The following is an 18,252-nucleotide window of genomic DNA, read 5'->3' as shown; positions in this document are numbered from 1 at the left end:
TTACGGAATATTGGGGTTTATAGTCAGTTTAGCGTCCGACTTCAGCTCAGGTCATGATCTTGCAGTCTGTGAGTTCCAGTCCTATGTCGGGCTCTGTGCTGACAGCTCAGAGCCTGGAGTCTGCTTCAGATTCTGTGTCTCCCTCTCTCTCTGTTGCTCCCCTGCTCATGCTCTGTCTCTCTCTCTTGAAAATAAATAAGGATTTAAAAAAAAGAATTATGCAATATAGAAAATTCATTGCCTCTCTTAATCCACTCTCAAAGAGATGTGTGAGTTAACAGTTGTTCTTCCCAGATTTTGTTTTTTATGCTTAACTTATATATATTTTTAAAAGAAAAAATAATATATTAAAAAAATAATATTCTCTATTTCAGCAACCTGTCCCTCCTCTCTTCTCAACATTATGAACACTGTAATATGTCAGGAACAGATTTATTTCTTTTTCATGGCTGTATGATATACTTTTGTGTGGCTTTACTGCAATTTAAAAAAGAATTTAAAAAAAATTTTTTATCGTTATTATATTTTTTATATAACATAATATGTTTTTTATATTATTTTAGGCCACCTTTGGAGTGCCACTGTGTTCCAGTATGCTTTTGTCTTACTTGGGTAGACAGCAACATAATACTAGCCTTTGTTTGATTCCTGGTCTATGAATTCCCCTTTAAGAAAGGGATTTAGTCTTCTCACACAGCCTAGTAGATCTTATTCTGGGATGTCTAATTGAATTGCTTACTCCTTGCAGGGTGTTCCTGAAAAGAAAGTACTTCCAATCACTGTCCCCAAGTCACCAGCCTTTGCATTGAAGAACAGGATCCGAATGCCCACCAAAGAAGATGAGGTGACTCCTGGGATGGAGGGTTTTTCTTCCTTCTGCACCATCCATCTAAGCATTCCTCTTTCTTAAACTTAATAGAATTCAAAGGCAGTCACTCTTATCTGGAGTTGTCTTTAACAGTGGCAGATCATCTTTTTTGCTCCCCCTCTAGAGCAAAGTAGTTGGTAAGGGTATGAATGTTCTGGCTTTCAGTAGTAACTGGTTGCAACTTATTGGAGGCTTGTCCTTTTCTATAGCATTGAAAATCAGCCTGTCATAACTTGAATCAAAATTTGCCAAGCCTTGTATTTTATTTTGCCTGAGCTATTGTCACCATTCAGCGAGGGACTCTTAAAATCCACACTAAGCAGTTACATCCGCCCTATCCAATCTCCACCAACCCAAGGGTTGTTAAGGTTACTTACTGTGTGGTGATGATGGTTCATGAAATTGGAATACATGAACTGTCATTGATCAGGCTAGTTTCTTGTTACATCTCCCATTTTATCTATAAATATCCAGAGTTAGGGTAATTTTATAGCAGATCTCAAGCATAGGCCTTTTTATAGGTTCATTTGAAACTAAAATACACAGTAATCTTATGTTACCAGCTTGAACCCAAACAACTTACTTGGTCCTATTCTGGGTTTGGCAACCATTAACTCCCAGTCACATGTTTTAGTGGAGTCTGGAGGCTGGGTCAAAGAAGAGGCCAAGGTATATGCTTGGTTAGTACCTCTCTTCTGTTCTCCATTTTGTTCACGTTGTTTGATCTCATTTCATTTTTACAACCTTCCTTTGTAAAAACGTGAGATCCTTTAAGAGTAGTAATTGTGTTAGTCCTTCATCAAATGTTTCCACACCGGTCTCACCCCTGAGAAGTGGTAGGTAACTTAGGTATTATCCCTCTTTGATAGAAAAGGAAGCGAGGTGGGGCAACTGGGTGGCTCAGTCGGTTGAGTGTCCGACTTCGGCTCAGGTCATGGTCTTGCGGTTCGTGAGTTTGGGCCCTGTGTCGGGCTCTGTGCTAACAAACAGCTCAGAGCCTGGAGCCTCCTTCGGATTCTGTGTCTCTCTCTCTCTCCCCCTCCCTGCTCATGCTCTGCCTCTCTCTGTCTCTCAAAAATAAATAAATGTTAAAAAAAAAAAAAAAAGAAGAAGAAAAAGAAGCAAGGTAACCTAGGGGGTTGAGTGACTTGCCTTAATGCCTCTTCTCTCATGTAGTGTTTTCTGACTCTGTATTCTGAGGAGGTGAGAGAGAGCTTGTGTCTAAACTAGTTTTTCCCTTAGGAAGAGGAGGAGCCGGTGGTGATAAGAGCTCAACCTGTGCCACATTATGGGGTACCTTTTAAGCCCCAAATCCCAGAAGCAAGAACTGTGGAAATATGCCCTTTCTCTTTTGATTCTCGAGACAAAGAACGTCAGTTACAGAAGGAGAAGAAAATAAAAGAACTGCAGAAAGGGGAGGTAGGTGTTTCCATTTTCTGCAAGTAACATAATACTATCCTTTCATCTGTCAAAGATAATCTTTTATGTTGCACTTTTAACTAGAAAATCACTGACTTCCTTTGATCCCCCAAAGAACCTTATGAAGTATAAATAGGGCAAGTTTTTAATAACCCTTCTGCCACAAGGAGATTAAGTGACTTGCCCATGATTGTGCTACCAGTTATTGGGAGAATATTAGGAGAATAACCTAGATTCTCCTAGGTTATTCGAGAATAACCTAGAGCCCTAATGGGCTCTTTTGAGCCCATTACTCTTTCTGCTGTTCATACCATACTGCTTTGAAAACCGTCCTTTCCTATTTTTCAGATTCATTCAAATATTCTGGAGGAGTTCTTGCTTTCTAGCTAGAGAGACCTTAGGATTTTAAATCTTATGTTTTCCTTTCTATTAGGTGCCCAAGTTCAAAGCACTTCCTTTGCCTCATTTTGACACTATTAACCTGCCAGAGAAGAAGGTGAAGAACACAACTCAGATTGAGCCTTTCTGCTTGGAGACTGACAGAAGAGGTGCTCTGAAGGCACAGACTTGGAAGCACCAGGTGGGGGATGGGAAGAGCAGCCAAAATGTTCACTGCTTCATTGTTGGTTGGTTAGAATACATAGACCCACTACATTGAAATTCATTTGGGAGCTAACATCCTGAATTATTTCAGGGGCTCTCACTCTAAATCAGAGGTCAGTAGCCTTCTACTGTAAAAGACCAGATAGTAAATACTTTTTTATTTTTAGTATTATTATTATTTTTTTTAATGTGTCTTTATATTTGAGAGTGAGAGAGAGATAGAGTGCGAGAGACAGAGGGGCAGAAAGAGAGGGAGACACAGAATCCAAAGCGGGCTCTAGGCTCTGAGCTGTCAGCACAGAACCTGGTGCAGGGCTTGAACCCATGAACCGTGAGATCATTCCCTGAGCCAAAGTTGGACTTTTAACCAGCTGAGCCACCCAAGTGCCCCAAATTCGGATAGTGAATATTTTAGATGTTGTAGGTTGCATATGGTGTGTGTGTGTCTGTCTAAACCCTCTGAAAATGTAAAAACCAGTCTTAGCTCAAGGGCTGTACAAAAAGCAGTTACAAACTAGATTTAGCCTGTAGGCTGAAGTTTGCTGATCTCTGCTCCAAGTGATCGTCTGGAGAATGTGAGAACCGTCAGGCTTTTTTTGCATCAGGAGTTTCTTTAAGATCTCCTCTATTCCATCTATTAGACTTGTTCACTACTTGTTCACTCCTTTCTGTTGGTGCTTTGATAAGAATCGGTATGGTGAAAATAGATCCTTAATATGATATGCTGTTTCCTCAACATAGTGTACTATTTGCTCTTTGTAGATGGCAGGTGATTAAAAACAATTAATTGATTGTTGGCTGTTATAATTGGGATCTAATGCTGCCCTATTGGAAAACAATTCCCCTGAATCCCTAAGTTTGTCACTGTTTTTATATCATGATTTATCCTGGACTCTGTCCAAAAGGATCTCTGGGCTAATCTTTTTAGGAAGTCACCCCTCTTGAAGCTCAAGAGATGTGATTGCTTATATGACTGCACATACGTCCCTTGTCGGTGTTGTTCCCTAGGAAAACTTAGGACTGTTGTTTTGGAAGTAGTAGTGAATCTCTCTTTCAAGGACCACGACACAAAATGTCTGTGTGTGGCATTTACTATAATAAAAAAAAAATTTTTTTTAAGTTTTTCAGACATACACAGAAGTAGAGAGAATAGCTTAATGATCTTCCATGAACTTGTCGTGTGGTTCTATAATGATCAAAACATGGAAAATCTTATTTCATCTATATTTCTACCTACTTACCTCTACACTGGGTATTTCTACCAACAAAAGATTAATTTGAAGCCAATTCTAGGTATCACCGCATTTCATTCACAACAGCAAGTAAATATACTTCAGTGTGTATCTTTACAAACATAAGTATATTTTTAAAAAGATTAACAGTAATCCCTTAATAGTGACAAATAGTGTTCTTATAACCCCACATCTCTCATAATTGTTTTAGACAGTTGAATTGTTCAAATCAGGGTCCAAATAAGGTCTACATAATGGATTTGTTTGATGAATCTCTAAATCCCTTTTTCTCTATAGGCTTCTCTACTTATATATTACTTGTGGAATAAACTGGATTTGTCTTATAAGTTTTCCACAATCCAGATTTTGGTCATTGCATTCCCATGGTGGTCTTTAATACGTTCCTGTATCTTCTATGTTTCTTTTGTTGTTGTTTAGTTTATTTATGTTGTGAGGGGGGAGTAGGGGCAGAGAGGGAGAGAGAATCCCAAGTAGGCTCCATGCTGTCAGTGCAGAGCCTGGCTCAGGGCTCGATCCCACGAACTGTGAGATCATGACCTCAGCTGATATCAAGAGCCAGATACTCAACTGACTGAGCCACGTAAGTGCCCCTCTTCTGAGAATAAAAGTCTCATGCTCTACCGACTGAGCTAGCCGGGCAGTCACCTCTTCTGTATTTCCTATAAATGAGTAGTTAGATCTAGAGGCTTGATTAAATTCTAGTTAGATTCTTTGGGGGGTTGAAAGGAAGAATACTTTATAGATGATCACATCCAAGGGTATATAATATCTACATGTTTATTTTTGTGATGTTCAGATAGGCCTTAAAAGTACCTTAAAGATACTTTCTAGTTCTCATTGGATTCAGAGGTTGTTAGTCTGATCAACTCATTGTAAAGGGTTGTTTTTTGTTTTTAAAGTTTATTTATTTATTTTGAGAGGGAGAGCGAGAATCCCAAGCGGGCTCCGCATTGCCAGTGCAGAACGCAACACAGGGCTTGATCTCACGAAGTGTGAGATCATAACCTGAGCCGAAATCAAGAGACGTTCAACTGACTGAGCCACCCAGGCACCCCTATAAAGAGGGTTTTAACAGGTTTGGATGAAGCCATCTGCTATCTTTACTTAGATGAAGCAGTTTAGAAACATTAATGCTTGAATCACTGAGGAGGTAGTCATGGAGAGTTGTGTTGTTGCTTATCTAATAGACTCTCTTTCTTGTAGCTGGAGGAAGAACTGAAACAGCAGAAAGAAGCAGCATGCTTCAAGGCTCGTCCAAACACCGTCATCTCCCAGGAGCCCTTTGTTCCCAAGAAAGAGAAGAAATCCGTTGCTGGTAGTAGTATATGTACTCTTGGGGGATCGGGGTAGAATTGTCAGACTTCCCAGGGAGGATGTTGGGATTCAATTATGTCAGTATCAGCTGTGTCAACCAGAAGCCTTTGCCTAGTAGAGGATCTAGTTGTTCTCCTTTTAGAGTAGTTTTTTTGTCTTTGTTGAACACATCAGCTGTGTTGAGTTTGCAGAATGTGTTGGGGTCAAATTCATAGAACAAGAGCCTGGGAAGAGGCAGCTGGCATTTTCAACAGCAGCTCTACTGTTTTACAATAGGCTTTACTCATCCAAAGAGTCCTAAGTGAGGGAAGAAGGTCCAGGATTTCTTTCTGGAGTTCACCATGAAGCAAGCCTTAGATATAAAACATTTAATTCCTTTGCACTGGGTAGAGTGTCAGAAAATTGGATTCTCCTCCTACATCTGTCTCAGAATCACTATATAGTTTTGAGCAAGCTGTTTCATCTGTATAAGTCTTGCTTTTCTCCTAATAGGTGGTTTCCAAGAGGTTTTCCAACTGTTAGAACTTTTTTCCAGATTCTAGGACTTTTTATATGTGGTTTACTCCACCTTCCTGCTAACAGGGCTTCCCTTGAGCTTAGCCTTTCTGTTGCCTTGCATGTCAGTACCACTTGCTGCGTCCTTGCAGGCTAAGTTTATGCAGGTTCTGCTTGTGCACCAATATTCTCTCTGTTTCTGTACTCAGAGGGCCTTTCTGGTTCTCTAGTTCAGGAACCTTTTCAGCTGGCCACCGAGAAGAGAGCCAAGGAGCGGCAGGAGCTGGAGAAGAGAATGGCTGAGGTAGAAGCTCAGAAAGTCCAGCAGTTGGAGGAGGCCAGGCACCAGGAGGAAGAGCAGCAGAGGGAGGAGCTGGCCAGGCTACGGAAAGAACTGGTAATTGAGCAGCACGAGCACTCACTAACCCACAGTTGTCTCTGTTTTGTGTTATCTGTACCTTGCCTTGTTCCAGGAAGAATCTAGGGTGGCCTACAAGGACACATAAAAGAAGAGTGAAAGCAGGAAATCACACAAACCAAGAAGGGTGACTAAGTTGTGATGTGAACAGTGCTAAAGGTGTGCACATTGTGATCCATGTATCGAAGTTTGAGCCATAATTTTGGCCCTTTTTAGGAACCAACTTGTTGGTTACAAAACTCACTGTTCATGAGATATAATGTGCTAGTTGTTAAAAAAATACATTTATTCTTGATACTGAATTCAGACAATTTCCTCCAGGGGTCTTCATAAGGAGGATATCATGTAGTATAACATGCACAATGATGCATTTCTAGGACTGTTTATTTATTTATTTTTATTATTCCCTTTAGACTTAAGAAAATCAATGTGGTTTTATAATTAGACAAGAATACATAGGTAGGGAAGGACGGGAATAATGTGGCAACTGTATTTTCATTTTCCTCTTAATACTGGACTCAAATTCCTTGGGCTCATAGCACATGTTGGTCCATGTGACCCTCCATGCTAACACTAACATAATGATTTAAATATTAAGTTATTCAGAAAGAAAGCTTAATTCACAGGACTTTTTCACTAGGAGGGGCAGCAAGCGGCATTCACTGCATTAATGAGGAAGAAGAGTTTCAGATGGAAATTCATATGATTAATAAAAGGAAGAATATAGAAATATATAAGTTGTTGAGGTTTTGCCTAAAAATGCTAGGCCAGCTGCTGATACAGCTGTTGGCAGAGAGGACTTTGGCTTCAGGAAGTCTCTAGGGACAAGTTATTAAAGGGACTAGCTCTTTGGCAAAATTTAAGCTGCCATTTGCTGATTGGATGAAAAACCATACAGTCCCTGCTCTAGAAATACACACAAAACCAGCCTTTTTTTCCAGTTCTTTGGTTTTTTTCTCAACACTAGGTACTGCCTCTTGTGTTTGTGCCTATCATAGAGGTGTTACAGCGATTCTCAGTATAGGCTGATGTCAGCATCCTGAAGCACAGTTCAGTCAATGTTCTCTCGACTAACCTGACTTAATTCAGGATTGATTTTAGACTATCCAGGAGGGAAGATGGCCTTCTCCCAGCAACCCTTCCTGGTTATTGGTTTGTTTGTTTTTTGTCCATGGTTTTGGTGAATATTAAGACTGAGTAAGCTTAAGACTGTACCCTGGCAGGTTCTTAACAGGTATCTCTTCTCTGCTGCAATTGTGTGCAGCCCTGTTAACACCTGAGTAATAGACAACCAAGCTGGAGATAGACTTGATGTTCTTTAGTGCAAGCTGAGAGACCCAGCAGGACCTGAACAAAACTTGCTTGGGCTCCAAAGCACATGTGCTTTTCCATTATGCTGTGTTGCCTTCTTTTTTCCCCTCTTTGACTTGCATCTGTAAGATTATACAAGCATTTTCTCAAGAAGGAAAAATAAAAACAACTATAAGCATAGTTCTGTAACATCCTTATCACTGGTAACTTTATCTTTCCTCACTCTGCAGGTGCACAAGGCAAATCCAATACGCAAGTACCAGGGTGTGGAAGTAAAGTCAAGTGACCAGCCTCTGACTGTGCCCGTTTCTCCCAAGTTCTCCACTCGATTCCACTGCTAACTTCAGCTGTGAGCTGCAGACACCACCTGGGAACAGAAGCTGCTCTTCTCATCAAACCAGGAGCCTTCTTTCCTTGCCACAGGGCATGAAGAGAATCTATTTCTCCAGACTTTTACCTGCCCATACCAAACAGAGCATACCTGACAAGTGTGGACTCCAGTTTTGTTGAGAATTGTTTTCCTACATTATTGAAGCTAATAATGAGACTCAACTCATGTATGTCATGCTCTGACCCCATGTAGTTATTTCCTGTGAACCATCAGTAGACCTTTGATAGGAGTCTTAACTCTGACTAGACTTTAAAGTCTCTGTATCAGCACAGTATAATTTCTATTGCTTCTTTGCCCCCCTCCCCCTTTTTTCTATTTTAATCAGAAAATAAAGATAGTTAAATATTAAGGTAGGATTTAAGTCATGGCTTACCTGAGGAACAATGAGTATATCAGGTTCTTTCCTCTTCTCTGCACAAAATGAATCTAGTGTTACAGAACCCGTCACTACGAGGGTAGAAGCCTCAATAACACAACCATGAAGAAGACTGCATGGACTGACAGGGAACCTCGTGGCAGCCATCGGCAAGCTTTGGGACAGGACTGCTGTTAAGGCACGTTCTTCCCTCATCAGTGCTGATAATAACAGGGAATGCTGTGCAGGACACGTTTGAAGTCCTCCAATAAACTGGAGTAGAATAAATATGTTTGTCTTCCCTTCCCTGATTTTGTCACTGGATGTTTTTAATTCTGTCAAGCCCCTTTGGAGGTCACACCTTACTGGGGAAATGAGTACTTTGAGAGGAAGGAGGTCCAGGAACTTTGGAACATTGAAAAGCACAGGCTCTGTTCTTAGAGGAAAAGGCTTTGTAACTTTTTTCTGTCCTTCCATATTTTGTTAACTGCCTCCCAGGAACCACTCTGGAAGGCACTCATGTTTGTTATTATGCCTTCAGACAGTCCTGTGCCTTCTTCCCTAAGTGTGCCTTTTCTTGTCTGGTAAACTTCCTTATAAGACTCAAGCAAAATCTTCATAAATCCTTCCTTGACCACCTGACCTCCTCAGGTAAGGATGATCACTTCCTTCCACCCAAATACTTCTTGTGTATTTCTCTAGTAGAACAGTTTCTTGTACTTGTTCACAAACTAGTAGAGACCCAGATACCTAAAATTTTCTTAGTCCTCAAAGACAAAAATTACCTTCGTCATCTCTGTATTTTTTGTAGCTGGCACAGAATTCACTAGGTCCTTGTTAGGTAGTGTATTTTCTTTTAGACTTGATACTGTTTATGAATTCTACTAGTTATCTACTCCTGTGCTAAGGAATATAAAAGCATCCATATTCTGCCCCAGGCCAGTCCTAGGCACCAGGAAGACAGTAAACCTATTTTATATTCCTTTTGTTTCTTCATTCAGTGAGCATCATGAACAGGTCATTGTAGATTCAGTGATGGACGAATTGATGACAAAGCCAAGACGTGATCTGCAGATCCCTAAGCCTCCTGAAGACCCACAAACTGATGCAAAATACAGTTCCTCTACTCATTTCCCAGAAGTCTAGTATGCAGGTCCATAATGACTTCTGTAATTCATTTAATAAATATTTATTTGGTGCTAACTATACATACCTTGGGACTACTTAGTCTCTGGGAATACAGCATGGAACAGAAATAGAAGAACTTGCCTTCATGGAGCTTACCTCTTAGGAAGGCAGACAGACCATAAGCAAGTTGCTGTCTTCTCTTCTGTCACATGGTAAATGTTTCTCTGCTGTGTGGAAAGTAGACTGGGGTCGGATGGGGGGCATGTGAGGGTGGAAACAAGACGGTGAGAGCTAATAGGAGGTTGGGCTAGGTGGTAGCAGTGGAGGTGGTGAGAAATGGTTGGGTTCTGAGTGTATCTTGGAAGTTGTAACTGGCAATCTGCTGACAGATTGGACGTGGAATGAGAGAAAGAGGGTCATTAAGGAGGGCCCCAGAGACCAAGTTCTCCATCCTTTGTCCTGTGAGAAATCCAGTTCTACCGCGGTCCTCATATCTCTTGTGGATCCCTGGAGGGCTTTCATTTTTTCTGGTCCCCTCTTGTTACGGTATTTCTCCTTCTGTTCATCTCTTGGTCCCCTCTGTGTCTGTCTGTCCTCTGTAGCTTTCCCCCCCTCTCACGTATCAGTAGTTTTTTGACCGTTCACAATCATTCACATATTTCCGTCTGGTATCAGTTTTTTAATATATTTTGCCCATTTTTTTTGTTTTTTTTCAGGTACGAGAATAAATCCAGCCCTCAAGCTGAGGGTCTGGAAAGAGGGTTAGTGACAGTTATGGACCTTTAGGGGAGCCTTCTACCCCATACGCTCCAGTCTGGATGATCCCACCCAGACACGCCCATTTCGGGGTAGTAATGTGTGACAGTCTGTAGAGGTAACAGAGTGGGATTATAGTACTTTAGAGCAAATAGCTTAAAATTGAGACACAGACATCCATTGCCTCCTGCTTCCCAGAATTCCCCAGCTTCCCAGTGGCTGTCTACTTCTCAGGACGGTCCGCCTAGTGTTGAGTTCTCTCTGGACCACCTCAAGTGACCTTCATTTTTAATACAGCTTCCCATTTCCTCCAAAGCTCAAAATCTCCACTTCTGTCTTACAGAGAAAGTCTAGTTCTTTATCCCTTCAGGCCATATTCTAGAGGGAGCTTCTCTTTCAACATTCAGAGGTCATTCTGAGATTTTCCTAAACAAAGAACCTGTCCTCTGATAGGAATTTACTGAGTTTTACTGAGAAATCTGGCTGTCACACTTTGCTTGGCAGCTTTGCAAATCTCCTAGCTCATGCACACAGGCAGCTTGTTAGAATTCCCACAATTTCTGGGAAGGACTCTGTTTTCAATGTTATTTTGACTTGGTCATAGTTTCCCATTGCTAATAGTCCTGGGATCATTAACATACTTGTAAGATTACGGTTCACTCTTACTTTGGTTGGTCGCTTTGTCCTTGTGTGATTGTTGTGTTGCCATCTTGACTGCTGTTTTATTCCTTACCGGTTCTTTATCCCTGGAAAGTGGAGCTTGAGTGGTAGACTGGCTGAGGTTGCAGCTGCCCCAGAGTTTAAAGGAGATGGGACCCATGCACAAGGCATCGTAACACAAGATAAGATGTGACTCGGTAACGCCAGACACAAAAAGGGGGAGTTTAGACACTGCTTTTTGAGGTGAGATTGCAGTTCTTAAACATGTTTCTTTTTTTCTTTCTCTTTTTTAAGTAAAAATTGCCAAAGTCGAATGTCTTTTGGAAACAATTAAAATACAAACCATATAAAATAAACCATGCAAGTCTCCTTATTTCCCTACTCTCATGTTCCAGGAGTACCTCATTGACAACAGTTGCATATTCTTCTAGAATGTTTTTATGTGCACACACAGATTTCTAGAGCATTTTTCTTTTTTTGTAACAAGAAGATTATAGCATTCTGCATTTGTTTTTACTTTTAATTTGTCCTTTGAAACATTATACGTTCACATGGTGCAAAATTCAAAAGCTACAAAGGTAAAGTTCTCCGCTTTTCTCCCAGCTGCTCGGTTCCCTCAGAGATCGTGCTGCCAGGTGTGCTCCTTTGCAGAGATCGCATCACCATATGCATGTTTCTATCCCCTCTTTCCTTTTATTTTTATGCAAATAGCGTCCTGCTTTTCTACACTCTGTACCTTGCTCTCTTCATTTGTGTTCTGGATTGAATGATGTGTTTCAGGTGCTAACGTGGGCATGTCTGCCTGGCTTCCTCTCAGACTGGAGTATGAAGCCTCTTAGGAGAATCTAATGACATGGAGTTTGACCTGTAGTGGGGTCTAGGTCCTCTGCATGATATCCTAGGCTAGTGACCTGAGGTCCCAAGGACCCAAAGAGAGGTCAGCAACACCTGGTCTTTTACTTCCTTCTGGCTTAGCTGAGCCTGGGGGTGCTTCTTGGCTTGAGTATCTGGTTAAGCCTGTGTATCCCCTTTGATAAATCTTGACACTGCTTCCTTTTCAGTTTCCTTCTGAGGTTTGTCTGCTGAGGAGGTTCCTCATTGCTGAGAGTAGCAGTTAAAAAAGCTGTTAGCCACGTGGCTGGGCTCCTATTTCTGCACAGGCAGAGGCTGAGTTACAGCGCGGTGGTGTGGATCCAGGTAGGAATCAGTCAACATTCTGAGTCCTGAGCTGCCATCTGCCTTGCAGCCTGCTGGGATGCTCAGTTTAGACAACATATAAAGTTTCCTGGATACGGGACAAACCCAGGCCTATGGAAAGAGCAGGAAGGTTAAAGCGTGTGGTACTTTGAGTGGTGACGAAGGCGTAACCAGGGAGCTGACATGTTTGCACCAACGCCAAGAATTCCAGGACAATTTGTTATCCAGCTGAAGCCAGTGTGGTTGCTACCAAAAAGAAGCCTGGGGACAAAACATACTTTTCCCCTGTTTCCTTAGTCTTCTTGCATACCCACTCTATTTTCTAGTGCTGTAGAGAAGGTTACTGACATTGAAAATGTTTCATGGTATTTGTCATTTTCTTTCTTGCAAGAGAGTAAGACACGGGGCTCAGGTCAAAGCAGGGCTCTTATGTGCTGAGGGTATCAGCTTCCTGAAAGGGTTTTGGCAGATGCTGACTTTTCACCCAGAGAAACCATAGTTGGAGGGGTAGGGAAAAAGCCTTAGAAAACACTGGGTTTTATCAGGAATATTTCACCAGCCTAACCTTGACCTGAAGGCATCCATTACCCTCTCCCTTTCCCTTAAAACTTTATTAGCCAGAAAGGAATAAAAACCTGGCCTGTCTGCTGTGCTGAGACCCATGCAGTTACGGGACTGGTATCCCAGAACATCCCAGGCGAGTATGTGAGTGTGCTAAGATTTGTGGCCAAGTGCCGTTGCTTGGTCTGTTTTGGCACCAAAGCTATTACCAGGTTTTCTTTCAGGAGCAGGGGTGGGAGATCTAGTTTTCAAGTGGGTCAAGGTGCAAAATAGAGTCAGTGGTCATAACTTGTAACATGAAAGCAGTTTGGGGCAGCATTGTTCAAGCTTGCTTCGTGGTAAGAGTTGAAAAGTCTCTAGCCTGACACCGACATGCTCCCCCTCGGAGCACACATACACACACCAGTCAGTGTCCTAGAGATAACCTGCTAAGTGACTCCAAAGTGACTGAATTTGCTCTATGCAGAAAATCTTGAGTGGGTTTTATAATTATTTTTTCAGTTTTTTTTTTAAATATTTATTTATTTTTGAGACAGAGAGAGACAGAGCATGAACAGGGGAGGGGCAGAGAGAGAGGGAGACACAGAATCCGAAACGGGCTCCGGGCTCTGAGCTGTCAGCACAGATCCCGACGCGGGGCTCGAACTCGCGGACCGTGAGATCATGACCTGAGCCAAAGTCGGCCGCTTAACCGACTGAGCCACCCAGGCGCCCCTATTTTTTCAGTTTTTAAGGTGGGGTTTATTATTAATTATATACCATTCAGAAAATACCTGGTAATAGGAGAAAAGAAAAAAAAATCTATGACCCACCTTGAGCACTGGTGCTTCTTTGTATAATGTTTTTTTTTTTTCTTATATAAAACTTTAGTCTGTTTCTCTACATTGAAGGATATATACATATATATATTCATTCTGTTTTTCACTTAGCATAGTAGTAACTCAAATGTATTTCCGTATTACTGCATACTTTGTAAATGCCAATTTTAACAGTCACTTATTGTTACATTGTTTTGAGTTTGCTTCTCCCCCGTTGAAAATGCTTGTTTTGCAAAGGATTTTCCTAGAGTCTATTTATAGGACAGATTTGTTTGTGCTTCCAATGTATCATGTCTGGCTCTAAACTTGAAATGGCTGTTTCAAACCATTTTCAAGCTGTGTAATTAAAATATTAAAAGGAAATAACAAACCCCTCTCCAAAGCATACTTAATGGCATTATTCTGGCATACACATTTGCAAAATGGAAAGCTTTTTTTGGCTGAGGTGATGTCAATGTTATTGGCACTCATGCCCAGAGAAAAAGTTTACTGGCCTTTGGCAAAGCCTTTCTGGAGACAACTCTCATTATGCTATTTTAAAGTCTTAAAACTCTACATTTGCAGACAGACTTACAAAGTTAATTGGTATCTCCAAGCCTGTGAGATCAGATTCAAAAGAAGAATACCCTTTGTCTTTCGTGACTCTGAAAGACAAAGCTGTGATGTGTCTTTTGGGAAGAGTAAGAGCAGGGAATATAATCTCACTTCTGTTGTTGACATGCTGGGTGATTTGTAATAAGTCACTCTCCTTTTCTGGACTTCAGTTTCCACATCTGTCAAAGGCGGAGATTGAACTGGAAAGATCAGTAAGGCTCTTTCAGCTCGAGTATTTTCAGAATTTTTAACAGGCTGTCTGTTTTAACCACACCAGACCTACTTTCATATTCATATTTTTCTATAGCCACCTGCTCAACCACTGCAAAAGGGCACCTCTAGTGAGCTCTCCTGCCCCTGGATTGCCATTTGAACTTCAATGAAGTATGTTGGAGACCTGTGTGCTATCTTGTTGAGGACTTTCCAAGGGTTGTTCTGGAAGCGGAAATCTAGCCCAGATCACTCCAGGGGACTAATCCCTGAATAATGTCCTCTGACACACACACATATTTTCTGATGTTTCTCTTGACCTTGGAACTGGTTAAAGACTGCACAGAATGTTCACTGAATTCTTACAGACTACTGCGAGGAAGTCCCTCCCATCCTTGGCTTTTCCAAGATGTGAGGATATCCAGTAGTGGTTTTTCTATTGAGGCAGTTTAAGGACATCACAGTGAAACCAATGATCTTGCCTTGCTGCTCTTCTGTTTCTCTCCATAATTCAGTTTTTACAGTGTTCGTGGTCAAGGGGATTTGGATTGTTTTGGGATAATTGTCACAGGCTTCAGGAAGAACACAAAATTATTTAGTGGAAAAAGTCCTAGATTAGGAATTGGGAGAGTGGCTTCTGGCTTTCTGACCTTGAGCATGTCATTTGAATTCTCCAGGCTCAATCTCCTCATCATAGAAGTTAGAATGATGTTTCTAGAAAGGACTTTCCTCCAGCTTTTCAGATGACAGTTTGCTCCCAGTTTTAACGTGACCCAAAGGCACTCTGAGCAGCAATGGTGACTGTCACATTGGGCACTTATTCATCCCTGTTGGCCAATGTGACTCAGTGTGACCATGCAGGAGTCATATGCTCAGTATTAATTATCAGTGGGTATGTGTCACCAGGGGTTGCCAGAAGCCCCTGCTGTTTACCCAAAGCTAACAACCTAACAGGACAGGGCTAGCAGCTGCTGCTTAACAACCAGCAAAGGGAGCAGGGAGACCTCTCAGAGAGAGACTCCATGGGAGTTTGTGCAGGCAAGAAAGGAGAGGGGTTTGAGTTGAGCCTGCAGAAATCACCCTTACTGGCTGGAGGTTGATGTCTGCACTGTAGGCTCACTGATTCTCATTTGCTCATTAGCCTTTTTTCTCGTGGTGATTTGTTACTGCAGCGATAGAAAACCTGGCACGAGCGTCAGAAGGGGCTGCCGGTACCCACTGCCCTTCACTAAACAGCTTTGCCTTTTGTGCAGCTCCCTCCCTTGCGACATTCGCTGTACTGACAACTGGGTCTGAGTGTTTCTGCGTTTTCCTCACACACACACACACAGAACACTTCTATTACTCGGAGGCCTCATGAAAATGGGTAGGAATTAGGCCGGAAGCTCAGCAACTTGGGCTGGGGGACTTTTCCCCGGGATAGTGGTCCTCAGGGTGTGGTCTGCGGACCGGCAGACCAGCCTCATCAGGACTAGACGTGTGAATTCTCTAGCCGTTCTGCAGGCGTCCTGAGTCAGACTCTGGATGTGGGGCCCCTCCGGGGGACTGAGGCACTCCCAGGCGGGAGGACAAGTGCCGGGAGAGAGACCTGTAGGTCCTGATAGACAACAGGTTTCCCAACTCAAAGGTCCCTATGGGCCAAGGAGCCAGCAGCCATTCTCCCCCGTGACCCTCAGTGCTGAGGCCAAACAAGAGGGAATCTGGAAGGCAAGAACACTCTTCCCCTCTGGAGCTCCTTGGGGAGACACGTTTGTGAAATCCGTTCGTGCGACATAGGAGAGCTGCTGAGTTTGTTGAGTAGGTATTTATCTCCTTAGCCAAGGCTCCATTACCAGAATAAAGGAGAGCAGAAGGCTTGTCCATAGGGCCTTCCAACAAGTCATTTGACAGATGAGGAAACTGAGGCTCCAAGTTTAAGTTGGAGTGTCCCCAAAGTCACACTGCTAGTAGGTGGCAGTGTGGATCCGGGTCTGTCTGCCCCCGGGTGCTCTCTGCACCACCCCGGTTGCATCCCTTGAGTAGAGCCAGCTGCAGAGGATGGACATTCTCAGGAGCTCCTGGCTCTTTTTGGAATCGGGTGACACTTGACCAGACTCCCCTGGGTGAAGAAGAGGTTGTGTCTGTCAACCTCCAGGGCCAGCAACTTCACTTAGGACCTGGGAGCAAGTGTCTTATGAAGGCTGCAGCTCGGGCTGGAGCCCTCACTCAGCTCTCGCACTTGCCGCAGGAACCTCCAGCTAAGCATCCCAGAGGCCGGAGGCAGGCGCCCCCTCCTCCCTTTCACCCAGCAGGCATCTTCTCAGACCGTGCTTGGGTTCCCGTCAGGGAGGTGGCAGCTGCCAGTCAATTAAGTCACAAGCCTTAGCAGGACAGAATGGTGGCCAGGGTGGTCAAACTGCCAAGTGACCGCTGCCGGGAGGTGCTTTGCCCCGGCCCACTCCCCATCCTTCGTCTGGATGCCCCCTCACCATCCCAGGCAGGGCCCTCTTCTCACAGCGGTCGCTCAGAGCTTGCCAAGCACCCCCTGGATCTTATGGGAACCCAGTTTAGCAAATGGACCTCGAGTTTTATAAATAGCACAATGGTAGGCCGGGAAGCCATCCTGTGCAACGGGACAGAACATGCATTCCCCGCTTTTTGAGCCATTTCCTGGGATCGTGTGGTGGGAGCGACTTCCTGTGCAAAGTTGAATTACTTTCAACTCCCAGGTCTGTACTCCGTACTTGGGTCTCGCTTCTACTCTTTTATGTGTCTGCAATTGTCCCCCACCCCCACTGGCCCTGCCTTCCTGAAGTGGTGCTTCCAACTCTGCTCCTGGGACGTTTCCTGTTCTTGGAACAGCTGCACCAGCCTGGGGTACCCTCCTGCTACTTGATCCTATAGGGAGGTGTCCAGTGGCCCTGGGTAATTTTCAGATGACCTTGTTCCTCTGACGTCATTACATGGCTATTTTTGGCTTTGCTGTTTATTGCTGCAGAGTTGGGCTGAGATGGGGGAGAGCGAGAAAGTGAAGGTTTCCCATTGTCCCGGGGCCCCGCCAAAGTGGGAACATTTACTCTTCAACACTTACCGAGCACCTACCGAATGTCAGGCCCTGAGCTACCAACCTGATGACATAGTCCAAGCATTCTTCACTCGCTCACAAATTCTTTGTTCTGCGGGCATTTAGTGATACGAGTAGGAATTAAGCATGGGGGCCCTGGAGCCGTATGGCTTGGGTTTAAATTTCAGCACCACTGGAACACTGTCTCCGATACCTTGGGCAAATGACTCTTCTGTGCCTCAAGTTTCCTCTTGGAAATGGGAGTCATAGCAGTATCTACTTCATAAAGTTGCTATGAAGATCAAAGGAATTAATACGGCACATGGTAAATACACAATAAATATTCGTGGCTATTACTGTTAACAATGGCACCACTTTTTGTACCAGATCCTTGGGATACAAAGTTGACTGACCTGATCCCTGTCCTGAGCTGGATCTGGATCCAGACCCCCAGAGCCCCAGTTACTGGGGACAGGGGGCACCGTGCATACAACAAGTCAGAAGGGAACGCCTGCCTTGTGCGCCATCGTATCCGAAGCTGTGTGTCTTTTAAGTTTATTTATTTTGAGAGAAAGTAAGTGCACAAGAGTAGGGGAGGGGCAGAGACAAAGGGAGAGCGAGAGGGATTCCCAAGCAGGCTCCACGCCCGGCACGGAGGACCCCAACACGGGGCTCGATCTCATGACCGTGAGATCATGACCTGAGCTGAAATCAAGAGTCGGATGCTCAACCAACTGAGCCACCCAGGTGCCCCTGTACCCTAACTTGTAAGGGCATTTCAAGGAAACGAGGTGAAGTTCTTGTCCTGGGAGAGCCTCAAAGCAGTGGTTCTTAACCCTGACTGCACATCAGAATATT

At 43.4% G+C, this 18,252-nt stretch overlaps 1 protein-coding gene across 9 annotated transcripts in view; it reads left to right on the top strand.

Moving 5' to 3' along the window:
- Positions 1-8,733, top strand: part of TPX2 (TPX2 microtubule nucleation factor) — a 57,777-nt gene extending 49,044 nt beyond the window's left edge. For 8 of the 9 annotated variants that reach the window (XM_019458845.2, XM_019458847.2, XM_019458846.2 and 5 more), the window contains 6 exons: positions 749-844; positions 2,111-2,287; positions 2,721-2,867; positions 5,347-5,458; positions 6,162-6,349; positions 7,912-8,733. In XM_019458845.2, the coding sequence (XP_019314390.1) occupies positions 749-844; positions 2,111-2,287; positions 2,721-2,867; positions 5,347-5,458; positions 6,162-6,349; positions 7,912-8,022 (831 nt within the window). In that variant the 3' untranslated portion in view covers positions 8,023-8,733. The remainder of the gene's footprint in view (positions 1-748; positions 845-2,110; positions 2,288-2,720; positions 2,868-5,346; positions 5,459-6,161; positions 6,350-7,911) is intronic. The other variant, XM_019458854.2, reaches the window with a different exon arrangement.
- The last annotated feature ends 9,519 nt before the right edge of the window (positions 8,734-18,252 follow it).

The sequence above is a fragment of the Panthera pardus genome, unplaced genomic scaffold (genome assembly GCF_024362965.1).
Source record: "Panthera pardus isolate Hobbes unplaced genomic scaffold, ASM2436296v1 HiC_scaffold_25, whole genome shotgun sequence".
Taxonomy (NCBI): domain Eukaryota; kingdom Metazoa; phylum Chordata; class Mammalia; order Carnivora; family Felidae; genus Panthera; species Panthera pardus.
Note: the sequence above shows the minus strand (reverse complement) of the source record. Positions and strands in the feature narration are given on the sequence as shown.